The sequence below is a fragment of the Chinchilla lanigera genome, unplaced genomic scaffold (assembly GCF_000276665.1).
Source record: "Chinchilla lanigera isolate Chin_1 unplaced genomic scaffold, ChiLan1.0 scaffold00035, whole genome shotgun sequence".
NCBI classification, from domain to species: domain Eukaryota; kingdom Metazoa; phylum Chordata; class Mammalia; order Rodentia; family Chinchillidae; genus Chinchilla; species Chinchilla lanigera.
The window spans coordinates 10,180,398-10,197,502 of record NW_004955436.1 but is presented as its reverse complement, the minus strand read 5'-3'; the positions used below and the strand labels follow the sequence as shown (position 1 = coordinate 10,197,502).

The window sequence follows — 17,105 nt, the reverse complement described above, 5'->3', positions numbered from 1 at the left end:
TCTTTCCCTAACTCTTCCCCCTGGAGTCAGAACCGCATGGCAGCAGGCTCCCAGCATGCTCCTCTCTCCCTGGTCACCATTCACAGAGGGCTTCCCCAAACCTCTTGGCATTGGCCTCCTGGAGGATATAAGCAGAAAACACTTTATGGAATTAGAAGACTCAAGAAATTAGAGGAAGAGTCAAGAACTTCCATCTAGGAAGTGATGAGGCTGGGGACTGATCAGGGGAGGCTATTATCAGAATTGTTTTTCTTTGAAGATACAATAATATTCCAAGAAATAAAATTATGACTTTCTTTGCCCTTCTTTACTTTTCATTTCACCCTGTCCTTCTAACCCTGACTCTGAACTCTCCACAGCCATCTAGGGTAAATCCAGGGTGGCGAATCTAGTCTCATAATTTGCAACACAGCCAGGAGAAGTGGCCCTTTCTCTTTCTTTCTTTTCTATCCCAGCATTGTTTGGTTTGCCTAATGAGATGGAGACTAAATTTTTATAATTGAAACAACTTTCTCTATTTTGCATATATTGTGCAGTTACAGCATGTGAAACTGTGTTTCTTGGGCTGGACGCATACATGAGCAAAATTATGATGTGGAAATGAAACCCTTAATTGTGATGAGATGTCAGACAAATGCTGCAAATATTCTTGGAGCAGTCACTGTCTTTGTTACACTTTCCACTTGTTCACACATAAACTGAGTTTTCTTCAAGTGATACTTGGTATCCTTTCAAATAAATGTTTATTTGATTTCTACATGTCCATGGTTAGTAGAAACTTTTATGAACTTAAATATACTTTCAAAAGCATGAGGAGAGTTAGTTTTGAAACGGCAAGGAGGGCTTCAATCTGGGATTGTCTAAAGTTTGCGCCTGTGGTTTGCACACTTAGCAAATGTTATTTGGTTACGGGCCACCAGGGAACATCAGCAGCAGCACGCAGAACACAGCATGCTGGGGCTCGAGCATGCAGCGCCTCTGGGATTACCAGAGCTGGGGCCCGGTGGGCTCCCCGAGGGCACCCGCTGGAGCTGCTGGAACCCCACCTCCGGGGGGACCCCAGCACCCGTTGTGCTCTCTGCGGCTGCTCCTCCTGTCGGTGCACCTGCCTGGCGAGGTGGCATCGTTTCCCTACAAAGCCTGGTGTACAGACACATCTTCCTGTCATGTCGCATTGCTGTGACGCAGCTCCCAGGGGACTGCAGTCACACAGCACACAGAGTTGCTTCTCCGGGTCCCACCACATATTGGGCTTTAAACCCAACAGAAGAATAAATGAAAGGAAAACAAAAGAAGAGCATATGGTGTTATTCAAGAGAGAGAAGCTAATGATATTTTCAAATTTCCTGCTGAAAGGCCAGTTTGACATCTGAGAATTGCTTGCTCCTGCCTACTTGTCTTTATTGCCAATAAAATGTATTTACGTGAAAGGTCTCCCTACATCCAGCCGTCCTCAGGAAGGAATCCCCAGGTGCTGGTCCTCCTGCAGGCAGGGCAGTCAATACATCCAGGGACCGAGAATAGCATAGTTAATTGCATATTTCATTTTAGCAAATGCTATACCTAAAAATATATTGATTAGCTTCTCTGCTGTAAACTTTTGCTAATAGAGCTCTCACTGGAAGGAACTTTTAATGGAAGAAACTAAAAAATGGTGTTTGTTAACAGCAAAGGAACTAATACATTTTATTCTGCCCAGAATATAAAGGTAAAAAATATTTTACCCTCCAGTGACTGGGATTTAAATTTGTAAATTATTTTTCTCAGACACAGCTGAATTATAGGAAATATTATATAAACTCTCTACCAAAGAAATGTGGGTTTCAGGTCCACTGCAATGGTATAGAAAATTGAGAATATATTTCACATATCATAGTCATTTTCTCTGTAGAATTAGATAATTCCAAACCCCTTTTCCAGCACGCTATGGCATAAAACACATGCCATGGACAGCCGGGGATTCGGGGGGATTCAGGAGGGATCAGCAGAGGCCAGCTGCCCCTTACCTTGCACTTCTCACACTGCCGGCCCTGCACGTTGGGTCTGCATTCACACTGTCCGGTGCGACTGTTGCAAATCTCAGAGGAGGAGCCGTTGGCGTTACAGCGACAAGCTGTGGAAGGGAGACACACATCTGCAGCTGGAAAGGCATTTCTACTCCAGGTTTAGGATACCTTATCTGAAATGTCTGGGACGGGAAATGTGGGTTTGGGAATAGTTCATGGACTTTACGGGTTGAGCATCTTTGATCTAAAAATCCACAATCAGAAATGCTCTTGGTGTTCATGGGTTTGTTCAATAAAAATATCTCCCAGATGGTAACTCTGACACCTAAATTCAGCAATAGAACATTTTCCACCTTGTCAAGCGCTTTCTTAGGCATTCTATGACTTAAGCCTTATGACAGCTCTACAAGTTGTGGACATAATGCACTGAGCACAGGGCTTGGCACATAACTAAAATCTCACTGCCATCGTTATTACTTCAATCTCGAAAACGAAGATGCTGAAATTCAAAGAAGCCATGACATGCACAAGGCCATGTGCTTACTAGGTGACAGGGGTTGGGGTGTGGAAATCAGACTGCAGCATGGAGTTCCCGGATTCCAGGAACCTAACATGTGGGTCACACTTAAAATAGTATAATATCATTGTAATGATTGCATTCTGACTCCAAGGGCAAAATTAATTTTGAGAAGTTATCAAAATTAACAGCGCTCAGGTTATAACATCAATGTCATTACAAATCTAGTGACGTCTTATTAGTCCTTTTCTCAATGTGAGGATAATTTACTCTGTGCCAGATTCTGTATTAAGTTTCACAAATAAGCTTTAGGTGAAATAAATACAAATCCCTTTAAGATTAGAAAAATATGTTTGATAATAAGAACATCACTTTAAGTCCATTATAATTTGAAAAATCACTTTTATCTTACAGTTTATAGACCACCTTCAAAGGTAGAATATATATTTGCTTTAAGTACCCTTCTATCATTTTTTGTGTTTTAAAGTTATCTGATATTATTCTGAAACATATAATAAATCAGTCTAAAACCCAAGTGGTCTTTCCATAAATAGAACAGTAATTAATGGCTTTCTCTTTGTTCTACAAGTGCATTTTTAATGGGACATATAATTGCACCGATGCCAGAATAAAATCATGAGGGGGAGATGACATGGGTGGTTAGATGGATTTGGTAAATTTTGTACATTATCTCTGACTATTCTGAGCACAATTTATGAACACATTATAAATAGCTACTCCATCAGAGCATGCTATTAGTCAGTTCACCTGGTTCCAAGCTCTCCTTCTCTTTAATGCTTATCTAAAAATTACTTTGTTGTCTGCTAGTAAAGTTTGGCCTTCAGTAGCTGATAACTCTCGATACTAATGCATTGGGCACCTAGAAAGTGGCCGACCAGATGACAGCCATTTTCATCAGACAATAGCATAAGGACGGTTTATAGCAAAAATGGAAGGAAAGGCTGAAAAACATTATTTTCTTTAGATATCCGCTTTTATTTAGACACTAGAATTACTGTGCATACTATTAATTTCCTTATGTAAATTTCTTCTGTGTGTAACACATCCATTTTTAAAATCTCAAATTACTTAGAATCCTGACTTTCTTTTTTCTGAGAGACTACACAATTAAATTTCCATAAATATAGTGGTGATTAATTAATATTAGAAGTAACGAAAGCAATACAGAACTTTATGAAAGTGGCATTTTTAGCGGCAAAGTATGATGTGAAACTATACATAAATTTAAAAAGCAAAATATATTTCTGTGTAGGGATGAACTTTTCATGAACAAATTTAGACTTTTTTCACAAAACTTTCTTTTCTTGAGATTTACCACTATAGGCAGGAGAGCTGCTATATCCATGAAAATTATGAAAATAGATTACGGATTATATTTTAATCCTAATTACAGGTTGAGGAGCACTAAAGTCATAACCATGTCTATACCACATGGTAAATGGTATGGAAATTGGTAATGGTTCATCTTTCTTCGTCTATGTTCTAAGGCTTTGACCCATAGGTCACTAGTTCATAGCAAAAAGAGTGGAACAGTGTCTTCAGTTTTATAGAAGAGGTTTTTAGAAGACATAAAAAGGAGTCAATAAATGATCAGTGTTGGCCTGCAGTTAGTGATCCACTGATAAAACTACCGCATGATATACGGCTGCTTCAAGCATTGCTTATTACTAAACGAGTGACCGTGACAGAGTACAGATCCTAGATGATTGGTTTGAACAGTACAATTTCTTAAACTCCCTATGCTATTACACCAATGCCAAAAATCTAGGGTGTCTAAAGCTACTCAGAGCCTGATGGAAATTTTGCTGTTAAAAACATTAGTTCCCAGGTGATACCATTAGATGTCAGCTGTTCCCAGAGTGATTTGCTTCTGATTTAACACATTATCATTTTTATACGGAAGCAATCTAACACTCATCTAAATCCATGAGGAAAGGAACCTGTGCCTTTCTGAAATGGGGTATCTAGTGGATCTTTGTTGTTCAAAGTAGAGATAACAGACTAAGCGTCTCCGGGTTTCCATAGGTCTGCTGGTCTGTGGGATGACCTGAATTATTGTAGTGTCTTCTCACATCATAAACTTAGCAGAAATGAACTGTCAGGCTGGTCTTACATCCTGCAATTCCCAGAGGTTATGATAGCAGCAGAAGCTAACAATGGTCACATAAGTTCTCAAGTACTAATGTGGATCCATATTCTATTTCTATTCCACTTTCCACTACCAGGTCTCCATTGCATATTATATTACCACTGCTTGAAAGCATTTCTTACTTCCGTGCCTCACAGCTAAGGAGTCAAAGTTGAGTAGAGGAATATACTATCTTGAAATGGGTGAAGATTTAGAGTAACCAACTTCATGGAAAAAAGACAGAAATACCACTGGACAAATTCTCCCAAACTGAAAATTAATCAATCGCTCAACAATAACTGTGCCAGCATGGGATAATATTGGTGGAGTTGTACATCTATTGTGAAATACAAGACTAAAGTTCACATATAAAAGCATGGCCTATTAACACCTACTGAAATGTACTAATGAAATAATATGAGGGGGTACATTTATTTCAAACAAATGATTAGAATCAAAATAAAAGGGATAAAAAACCTAATTTATGAGTTCTCCTTTCCTGCTATGGATATAAACCTATTTTAAAATTTCCTTTCCTTATATGAAAGGAAATACTTGCATCATTTGCAAAATATTACTTTGGCCAGGTGGCAACTTGCGGTGGCTTCGCTCTATTAGCTAGGACAAAGACATAGTTTGGAGTATGCACTTTGTGGCTGTGCTGTGCACAAATCATTCTCAGAAACAAGCGACATTGCATTACAAACAATCTCATCTCCAATCCCCACTCACGAACTCATCAGCTTCTCTGAGGTGTAATATATCAATTCCGTCAGGGGCATCACTAGTTCAGGACTTACGCTGACAGTTTTTGGCGTCAACCGCGTCTCCGAAATAGCCATCTGCACAGAGCTCACAGTACCGGCCTGTTGTACCTGGCTTACATATCAGACAGGAGCCAGACAAGCTGTTACAGCTGCCAGGGATGGAGAAGTCGAGGTTGTCATTGCACTGACAGGGCTGACATGATCCTCCAGGTACAGAGGGGCGTCCAAAATAGCCTTCTGAGCACCTGCAGTGAGAAATTTCAGCAGTGAGAGTTTGGAGGGGAATCCAGGAAATCCGCGCAAGGTGACGTTTATGTATTTTTCATACTACTTCTCTTCTAGGACGATGGCTTTTCCTTTTAAGGATTTCTTGTCTCGAGTGTGAGGTGATTAAAAATGTTTTTCTATACTGCAGTGTAGACACAAGATGAAATCCTGCCAGCCCCACTAGTAATTAGATTGCAGCCAGACCAAAAAGAAAATAAAAATCTTGTCATAGGCACTGAGGATGAGACCAAAGCATAATAAGAAACCTGCTGCTGGCACTCTGAAGGGATCCAGGTCCATGCTGCAAAGCCTTTGTAGTAAAACACATCGTATGTCTCTACCTCAGTTGGTTGTTTTCTGTACAAATACACAAGGTTCCCATTTTTTGTTGTTTTTGCAGCAACAGGTCGTTATAAAGAAACAGACTGACAAGAAAATGCAGTAGTAAGGGTTCAGAATTTATTAAACAGGAATTGTGACTCAGAAGATTGTTATTTGTGTGGGGGCTGTGGATATCTCTGAATTAATAATAGGTTTGCACTTATTTGTGTGTGGATCCAGGGGCAGATATTCAATGCAGAGTCTTTCTTAACAGGAAGTCTAAGTACATGTGTCTATTAGAATTCTATAGCATAAAGTGATGCTAAACTGTGCATCCTATTTACATTAGCAAATAACAGGTCTCTTTTTAAACAAACAAAACTATCTTATGTGTTGCATTATTTAAAAGGCATGACACAGATTTGTAAAAATTATAGTGTCAAATTTTCTTTGATCTACATGATTAAAATGCTGCTTAAAGTTATAGAGTCACAGATACAGCCTTACAGGTAGTACCTGTGTGCATTCTGCCTCGTCATCACTTTTAGCTGAATTTCCATATGCTTCATATTAAGCCATATGTGCAAATGGAGAAGCAAAACAGGACATCTAAAGTTTGTGGTCGGGCTGGCTGTGTTATCTATGCCACAATCAAACTCTTGCTGCACAGGCCAACATTGAAAGAATACAAAAATAGTATATGAAAATATAATTCCTTCTATTGTTCACTACATTTAGGATAATCCACTCACTGATAGGTGAGACATGTTTTTAGAGAAAGACATATCTACCACTTGAAATAAAAATGGTTTAAATCCAGTATGTAATATTGAGGATATATTAATAATATTGCAAATATGGTATAAAGTCATAATTTGGTAAAACACATGGTTAATATTTCTAGAAAATGTATAGGTCATAATAATCTAAATGATTTAATGGTTTATCATAATCTTAAGAATGAGATGAATAGTTTTAATTATATTCACAAAATGGTTTATAAAATAATGAACACATAGTTTAAAAAGATACTGTTTCCACAAATATAATTATGGATTAGTTCACTCATGAAATACAGAATAACATTTTAGAGCATATAATTTCCCATAACCCCTTTAGGAGTATAATGTAATAAAATAATAAGATCCTTTCGAATCTTAACCTGATTCTTTTTGCCTCATTTGTTATTCAGAGTTTACAATTACATCCATAGATATTCGCATCTCATTTTGTTTATCTCTAAGGCAGTGACTTTGCTTCCTGTAGAATATGGATGTACAGGGATCATTATCACAGTCAACGAAAACCTATTATTTTCAGTTTCCTTTTTAAGAAATGACTTAGTGCCCTCAGGAGAGATGGCATTATATAACAAGATCTAGGAACTTTTCCTAACAGAGATACCAATTAATAAGACCAAAATTCTCCTATAATAATAAAAACTCAGTCCATGGAGAAAATGCTGTTAAAGTAAAATGCTGTTAAGTAAAATAATAAAGAAGCATCCTTTATTTTATTACAGGATGTGTAAGGAAAATTTGTGGATATACATGACAGAAAATTCATATGGCCCTTCAGGAAGACCAGCTCACTTTCTGCAGGTCACTGTGCTCCACTGCTGATGTACATGTGTGCATGATTTTATATATAGAGCAGCATTCATAGAGACTTATTAAATGTCTCATTGGGAATTAAAAGTAATTTCAGGGTCAGGAAATGTAATACAGCTAATCAGATAATTTTATTAATAATAATAGCATTACATAGTCTGTCCAATTAAGATTCATCTAATTAAAATTAGTTAAAATATAGCCCTTTGGACCTTTCCAGCTTCTTAGATTTTTCTCTCCATCAAAACTAATTACTGTATGAAATCTCAAGTCCTCTCACTGATACACAATTTTAAAACATATTTCACTGAACTCATATCAAAATTGTGTATTGAATTCCCTGTTAAAAATGGACATCTTAATGTAAAAAGCCACAGTTGCCTTCTCATATTTGTTAACTATTTTGAATCAATTTCCAATATTTTAAGAAGAGATCCTTTAAATGTAAACAATTCCAGAGAACACGTTAGTTTTGTAATACAGCTGTGCAATTGATGACTTAGGAATAATATTAGAGAGGAGAGAGAGAGAGAGCAGGGAAGAGGAAGAGAGAAAGAGAGAAGGGGAGAGGGAGAGGGAATGAATGTCAGATGTGGAGAGAAACGATGAGCAAAAGAACACAGCAAGACTAATGGAGCTTTTCATCTCATTCTGTTCAAAAATATTTTCGGCAACTTTTAATTAAAATCTGTGGCCTACATCCCCATTTTTTCTTGCTTTCACCTTTCCCTCTCTCACTCAAAAAAGAAAACGCACTGAGCACTTCCACGTAACACTCATAAACATAAGGCACAGTCTCTAGCCCATTGAATATAGACAAGAAAAGTGCATTAAAATGTGACAGCTATTCCTCAGACAGAGGGCTAATATCCAAAACGTGCACGGAATTCAAACACTTAGAACCCTCCAAATGAAAGGCTCAGTCAAAAAGAGACAGTGAAATGAATAGACACCTCACAGAATCAGACGTACAAAGCCAATAAATACATGAAGAAAGGCTCAGTATCACTGGTCACTAGAGACATGCAAATTAAAACAGCACTGAGATTTTGTTTTACCCCAGAAAGGTTGGCCACCATCAAGAAATCAAATAATGACAAGTGCTGGTGAGATCATGGTCAAAAAGGAACCCTAGTGCATTGTTGGTGGCTATGTAAACCAGTACATGCATTATGGAAGTCATTATGGAGATTCCTCAGAAAACTAACATTAAAAATTTGATTTGACCCAGGTATTTCCCTTTTAGGTATCTTCCTAAAAGAGTTAAATGTCATATTGAAGTGATTTATGCATACCCATGTGTATAGCAGCACAATTCACAACAGCTGACCTTGCAAGCAGGCTATCTGCCTATGATCAGATAAATGGGGTAAAGAACATGTGGTACTTCCACAGAACAGAGTACTACTCTGCCATAAACAGATAAACTTGCATTATTTGTAGGAAAATGGATGCACTTTGATAACATAATGTTAAGTGAAATAAATTAGACACACAAATTTAAATATTGCAAAGTTTCTCTTATGAGGGAAAACGAAGGTATAGATAAAGAGCAAACTAAAGGGTATGCAGTAGGTAGTAGCGGGACAGCTCTTCTTAAATGAGAAGGTGGTCAAGAAACGGTGGGATGGGGAGGAAGGAGAGGGGAGGTGATGAGAAAAGGAATTAGGATCATTATGTGCAAGTACCAACTCCGCACAAGGAAGATAAATCATGATTGCACACTGCAATCATGGACTAATAAAGCAAAGAAGGTAACAGCAGAGCAGCTGGAGATACCCAAGCAGAATCATGGGGCACAGAAAAGGGCGACCGCGGTGCATTAGGCTATGCCATCAAAAGCCTGCTTAGCGTGGCAGAGTTGAAACTGAAGAGTTGAACTGGGGTGAGTCTCAGGCGATGGAGACAAAGGCCTGTGCTCTTCCAGGCAGAGGGAACAGCCCCTGCACAGACACCAGCGAACGAGCGCGGCTGTGCTATCACCTGCTGGAATTACTATCCCTCCTCTCACCCTTCATTTGCGGTGATCAGCTAAGCACTGCGAGCGTCTGCCTCCTTCTATGGAGTCTATAAGTAAATTACTGCGGACCCACACACGGCCTGACGATGTGTGGGCACGGAGCTCTGCTTCCCCCACTTTGTGCAGCATGCAGACCCACAAAGCACACAGCAGCCTCTAGGAACTTGAGCTGCAGTCACTCCTCTGCTCATGGTGCTGCCAGGGGGAAGCAGTCATTTCTATCAGTCCCTGCTCCGCTGCCAGGACCCCAGGGATGAGGCAACCCTGATGTGAGTAGCAACTCTCATCAGCACCGTGATCCGAGGCTCTCAGATTTGCTCCACATCCAGATGTTCCTGATGCAGAAATAGCTACAGGATTTTTGAGTTGAAATTAAAAAGCAAAAGGCACTTCCTCAATGTTAAACAGGCATCATGTGAATGAAATTATATACGGATTTTAAAAAAATTTTAGGCAACTAGAGTCAAATTTCTTCTGTATGCTCAGTGGAAAGTGTGAAGGTGATCATGATGGGGGCCTCTCTCTCTGCTCACTTCGGGAGGAGTTGTCAGAAATTGACCATCTGGAGCTGGGTGTGCTGGTGCTGATCTGTAATTCCAGCACTCTGGGAGGCTGAGGCAAAGGATTACAAATTCAAGCCCAATCTGGTCAACATGTACTTAGAGAGACCCTGTCTGAAAAGAAAATATGAAAAGAGATATGGACACAGTTCAGTATAAAGGCCCTGGGTTCAATAACCAGTACTACAATAGAAAGAAAAGAAAAGAAAAAGAAGAGAGGAGAGAGAAGAAGAGCAGGGGAGAAGAGAGGAGGAGAGGGGGAGAGGGAAAGGGAGGGCAAGAGTGAAATTTGCCAATTGGAGAGGAGATGGTTAAGAAATTCACCATCTCCTTACATTGCATGCTGTCCTGTGAATTCACCCAGTAAACTTAGCATTCTTGGTACATGTCTTTCTCCATGACATATTGCTGAGGGTGCCTATCCTGAAAATAACTTAACTTTTTGCACTCTGTTCTTATTTTTTCTTGATTCTCCAGTGTTAACTGTTTTGCCCTTTAAGAAGCTGGTTCTGTTTTTCTATTTTATTCTTTGGTGCTCCACATGACCAAAGCCAACAGTCTTAGGGAAGTGTCATGATAAACACCTGCTACCATCACTCTGTCTCTCTTCTTCTTTTCATAAAATATTCCCCATCAAAGCAGTGACACCTCAATGGTGAAGGTGCCTTGATGCCCGATTAATATTTCCAAGCTGCAACTAACATTCTGCACTTGAAAGGGTATCAGTCATTTTGCTGTATTGACTTTTGCCATCCTCTAGTTTATTGCTTTTCTTTAGTCCCTGTGATGGGTAACATTAATTGTGTCAATTTTATTGGCTTAAGAAATGCCCACGGGATGAGTAAAGCCCATTACTGGGTGTCCTGCGTGGGTCACGGAGGTGTGACTTTGAGTAATATATGGTCCCTTGCCTCTTCCCTGTGACTGTGCCCCTGCTCTGTTCCTGCTTGCCATGCACTAAGCAGCTTTGCTCCATCAGGGCCTTCTGCCACAGTATTTATGTTCTGGAGCCAGTTGACCATTGATTGAATCCCTTAGAATGTGAACCAAATAATCCTGTCCTGGTTTCAATTTTGGGTGTCAGGCATTGTATCTAGCAAGTGGAAAGCTGGCTAATACACTCCCTCAGTTCAAGAAGCAAAACTATCATGCAATACATTCTCAAGTGAAGGGATTTCACACAGCAAGTGTGCAGACATAGGAAACTCCTAGATTTTGAGGTTCTAAAAGTTATGATCTTTTAGAATGTGGAACCAATCCTGTAATCTTCCCCCAAACATAAAAATGGGATAGCTTTGGAAATAAACATAGAAAAGTAATTATAGTAGAGATGGTGGTGGAAGTAGTGGAAGAAGTTGATAGATGTGAAGGGAAAGGTAATCAGGACAAGGAATAGGTTAGCAGAAAGACTCAGATCTGTTTGCCTCCACTGTGTTTCCTTTGACCCACACTCACCTGCACACCCACCTACCACCCACACAGTCGTACACACAGGCACCTTGCTATAGGATAAGCATTTTAGAACCTTCATTCAACCTCAGAAGTAGAGAAAGGTGAAAAGTAAGTTGGCTGAGGTCATGTTCCCAAGCTCACACATTTCCTACAGATAGAGAATGAAGTTCAAAATAGGAAGTAATTTGAGGCAAATCATTTAAAATTATAATTTTTATCCCCCAAAACCATAGTCTGAGCAATGCTATATAATAAAAGGAGAATACTTAAAGCCACATGTTTAGGGAATGCTATGTCAAGCAAATTCATCAGATTTCTTCATAAAACAGGGCAAGCTAGAATTTTTAACATGCCAATGGATACTTCTCAAACTTTGCCTATTGCAGAAATCTAATTTTAAAATACTGATTTTATGCAGATGGTGTGCATACAGTGACCACACAAATCACTTCCACAGTGGTTTTGACTGTCAAGATTTTCAGTGCAACCAGTAGGAATTGCTCACCCTTCCATTTCAATGTGTATATCTCAAAAATGTTTCTGCTAATACTTTTTATCTACCTAAAGGACTTATTAGCTCATCATAAATCCTAAATATTCCTGGGAAATCCTAATACTGGCTAGTAAAGATACTATCCATCATCTATGTAATAATAGCTGGTGATTATTTTTTTGCTGAAAAACTTGAGTTGGGGAAGATATGTCATTTGCGACCTTGCATATCCATCTTTCCCTCTTCTTTTGAATCACATTAATACAAATTTTAGACAGAAAATCATGCTTTCTGTCAGGTATTTCTTTCCCTGGTGATTTTTTATTGCTCAATTAGAATTCTCTCCAGAACATGTGACCAATCTCATCCATAATAATGAAAGATATGAGCTGCTGAGTCAAGAACAGTATAATGTGTCTGTTTATCTCCAATGTCTAGTCCTGTACATAGTGATTGCTAGGAGGTATTTGTTAAATAAAATGTAGCCATTTGAATCATCGATGGTCCGGAAACTATTATGTAATATGTGTGGAAAGAATAGTACATGAAGGAAAGCAATGGAAACACATCAGAGCTTATGCTCAGCTAGATAAATGGATTTAATGGTCTTGTATGAGAAAGGAGATGTCAGTTTTCAGCTGCAAGGAAAAGGTTGCCTGTAGTAAGCTTGAGGGGGAATAGTTTAGATACTTATTGTAAATCTGTCTTGAGAATGATGGGCTCTCCTATAATAATAAGACTATAATAAGTAATATACACAGGCTTCCCTGTACAAAAACACAGTTAATGGCCTCCAGTTTCTCAATTACGGATGAATCCTTCTACTTTCACTTCTTTTCCTCCACTGCTAATTTACAGATGCTACCATACTGACAAACAGTACTTATTGCTGTTGGAAACTGCCACGGGCACTTTGTCCACTGAGTGTGGTAGCTAACTAAAGTCTCTCTGGGTGACTGGCTTCTGCTTCATTAACTTCACGCACCCTGGTTGAAAGAGGCGTGATGGTTGCCAAGAAGGCTGGAAAGACAGGTGGAAGCTGCCCTGTTTGTGGTAACCCTGGTAACAAGGAGGGAAAGCAGGTCCTTTCACTGCCTTTCTCCCTGCTCCCTATTGTCCCCAGTGATGGTAGAAAAGGGGACTCTTTCCAGTTCTAAAACCACAGAAAGGTTGTTCTCTTTGCCAATAATACAGTATCAAAGGGAAGTTGGTACCATTTTTATATGGAGATGGAATATATGGTAAAGCCATTCCTTAAAAACATTTTGAAGAAGAAATAGAATTACACAAATTATGTTCCATTGCAAATCAAGAAAATCAACAGGAATTTGAACATTGGTGTAAGAATCATTACAAGAGACTATAAATCATCATAATACATTATATTTCATCTGTTTTTCACATATATTTAAAGTAAGTGTTGGGACCACTTCTTGAACTATGAATTAGGAATGTAAGTCATATTTTAAGGACAGAAAGCTAATTATGAAAAATAAATGATGCCAATGCTAGACAGTAAGATAAATCTTAAAGTGTATGACTTTCCACTTGAGCAATACTTTTTAGAAAGATTGTAGGTTAATGTTTAACCTTTATGATTAAAACATTAATCAGATATTCTCTGAGTGAATGAAGATTTATAGAGCAATTGCTAGAGAATAAATAAACTATAAAAATATAATGGATTGGTTTGACTTGAGTGATAAAAAAACTTTATTTCATTTCATTGAGTTAGGCTGATCTTCTGGAGTAGAGCGGCGGATGATAATGCCTGTGGTTTTATAACCCCCAAGGAAGAAGTCATTTTGCAAGAGAGGGCAGTACGTGCTTACCTTTCACAGCGTGGTCCTGTGTACCCGACAGGGCATTCATCACAGATCAATCCAAAACTCGGGTCTAAATGGCAGGTCGGGCTAAAGCTATGTTGGTTTCGGGAAACAGGAAAAAGGAGGAAGCACATACACAAAGTCATTAGCAGCGTATTTTCATTTCTCTTTCTTCACTACTGCTGAGACAAAAGGGTACAGATCGGCCATTCTTGTCTCACATGCAGAGATTAGGGTCTGGCCATTCGAGGATGAAATGACATTGATATTTCTGCAGTCAGGAACACAGCGCTGTGGAGAGAAGTATGCCTGTGACACGGTATTAGCTGGCTTTTGGCTGTTCTGGGTCTAGGATCATCAGTAACAAGAGCGAATATACCGCTGCTTTGTAGGGTTTCCCTAGGCCCGACCAAACACAGCCTCATAAACTTTCCTTCTGGCTAAATCCTGCTGAATTGGAAGCAGCCTGGAAAAAGTATAGGAATTTTGAGAAACTGAGGATATAGTAGTGGTGGTAGTAGCAATGGGGGCTGGGGTTCCAGTGTCCAGTCCCCTACCAAGGGCTGTGTGTGTGTAGTCACAGGCACCCTGTTACACTGATCAGGACACACTCAGAGATCAGGGCACAAGTTCCATATAAGCATATGATAAAAGATCATAAGATCAACCTTGGCATTTACACAATTTCCCTCTCCTTTTGAATGCATTTCGGATCGGGTCTGAAGGACCAGAGTTGGAGTCATGCGTTAGATTCACTTTACCTGGTCTGGTAGGAGGCTCCCTCCTGCGTCAAGCTCGCCCCAATGGACACATGGCACTGGGCTGTGGGAGCCTTTTGCAAGAGCCCTCAACCATTTTGAATCTTGTGAGTGCTGCTGATTCCCAATTTTTAAAAATTTCTTTTTGAGATACATAAAAATTGTACATATACATGGGCCAAGATGTAATATCTTATAGGGCACACTGTATAATGTTTAAATCATGTCAAGCACATCCATCTCCTAAAATATTTATTATTTCCTTATGGGGAAAACTTGCAAAATCCTTTCTTGTAGATTTTCAAATGTACAGCACATTGCTGTTATTTATAGCAACCCAACAACACAGCAGCACACCAGAACTTCCTCCTCTTCTCTGACTTGGTACCTAATGATCACTCCCCACCCCCACCCAGCGTCACTCTCTCCAGGCTCTGCTCCCCAACATGCTAACTTTCTCACACTCCGCATTGCTCTACCATTTGCAAAGCAAATGCCCTCAATTAATCTTTTTCTTATTATGTTTTCCCAAATAGATTTACTTTCTATTACATATGACAGCACAATTCAGTAGGGGCTTGTTTGATGGCTAAATGAATTAAAGGGAGAACAACAAATTAAACTCTACAAGTCCCCATCTTGCTCTGCTCTTGACATTTATATGACTTTGGAATTTTTTTTTTTTTAACTTTGGTGCAGGTCAGATCACGGGTACTAATTTTGAAAAATATTATTCTAGACTAACTCATAGTACTCCTGTAAAAATTTGATAATTTATGTTTTCTTCATAATATGGAGCTAGTAGAATCAAGTAGACCTATTATTCTGAACATTTGATTCAGTGGAAATATAAGTGAATCTATTGGTTCAAGGAGAAAAAGCCCATCTGGGTTAACTTGAATTTTTAACCATTACCCAGATAAAAGATCCCACATTATGGGGTGCTGGTGGCTGCCCGGGGCACCCAAACTTGGATCTGTGACAAGAGAAAGGAATCTGCCTTGTCACACGTGAATGCAAAAGGCCCCACCTTGGGTGATTATTGTGGTGGATGGAAGGTGGTATTGAAGGGGCACATGTTAAAGGGAAAGAAACGGTTTTATCTCACCCTTTTACTACTTGTCTGCTTGATGCATGAATTATTAAAAATGACTACAATATCTTAGCATGAAAATAGTACTTTGTTACTGTTTGTAGATGCAAAAGAGGTAGCTGAATTTTGACAAATCTCTACAGTTCATGTGTATCTTCTTCGGAGATTGGCATTCTATAACCATCTCAACATCTGTGGGGAAAGGGACTCCAACTGGAAACCTGGATTTGGCCTCCCTGTGGGACCACCATGCTTGAGAAAACACCCACCAGTTATTTTTTAAACTTCTAAATCAGTCCACCATGAGACATGCCAAAGGTGGTTGACAAGGCTTCTGACACTTTAAAACTATTTATAACATAGATTTCAAATTCTTATAAAACACTTCTCTGTCATTTAAAACCAACAGAAGCAAAATAAAATGTGCTCTTTGACAAAAGTCTATACTTTTTTTTCCAGAAAAAGTCAAACAGTAACAATATATTAGATTTGACTAACTCTTTATAGCACACCATTCTATGAGCTTGTTGAGGTACACTAATTCCCATGAGAATTTAGCATGGGATCCAAGACTTATGATTCTCAAATTGATACTGTCTTCTCCATATAACCAATTATCACTCAAACCCAGTGGTGAGAACTGTGTGAGTTCAAGCTCCTAGTCATACGGACGCTTGATATCATACATCCAAGTGAAACCACCCCTTAAGGTATCTCTGAATTTCTGCTTTCATATTCTTTAAACAACACAGACAGAGGATTCACTCCTTTACTGCTGTTATAACTATGGTAGAAGACAGCATTCAACAACAAAAATAAAAGCAGAATGAGAAATGAACATGCACTAAAAAAAATTCCTACAGGATTTGTATTGGCAAATGTAGCAAGTTAACACTGCTTTTGGCTGAAATGTGCATCTAATTGCTCTGTGACCCAATGAGGGAAATGTAAGTTCATCACCGACTTCAAGCGATTCCAGGAGTGTGTCAGTGAGCTCTAGTTGGTTCGCTCCACACCGGCCGAGAGAATGTTTTGTTTCCTGGATGGTTCAGCTAATGGGGCTGAAGGCACAGAAGGGCCAAGAATAACACACTTCCCACAAGTATGGGAAGGAAAGGAAGCTGCTACTGGAATAAATGGTAAGGATCTGTGTGTGGATACAGTTCCGCCTAATGACTAAACATAGATCTTTACATAGCATAGATTGTTGTAAGTCTCTCTCAGTCTCTCTCTCTCTCTCTCTCTCTCTCTCTCTCTCTCTCTATA

The 17,105-nt window shown here is 39.1% G+C and overlaps 1 protein-coding gene across 4 annotated transcripts in view; it reads right to left on the bottom strand.

Annotated features, from left to right (window-relative positions):
* Positions 1-17,105, bottom strand: part of Lama2 (laminin, alpha 2) — a 570,325-nt gene that overhangs the window by 202,599 nt on the left and 350,621 nt on the right. For 2 of the 4 annotated variants that reach the window (XM_005389182.2, XM_005389183.2), the window contains exons 18-21: positions 13,995-14,081; positions 5,473-5,684; positions 2,007-2,113; positions 989-1,252 (exon numbers count right to left, since the gene is read on the bottom strand). In XM_005389182.2, the coding sequence (XP_005389239.1) occupies positions 989-1,252; positions 2,007-2,113; positions 5,473-5,684; positions 13,995-14,081 (670 nt within the window). The remainder of the gene's footprint in view (positions 1-988; positions 1,253-2,006; positions 2,114-5,472; positions 5,685-13,994; positions 14,082-17,105) is intronic. The other 2 variants (XM_005389185.2, XM_005389186.2) reach the window with 1 other exon arrangement.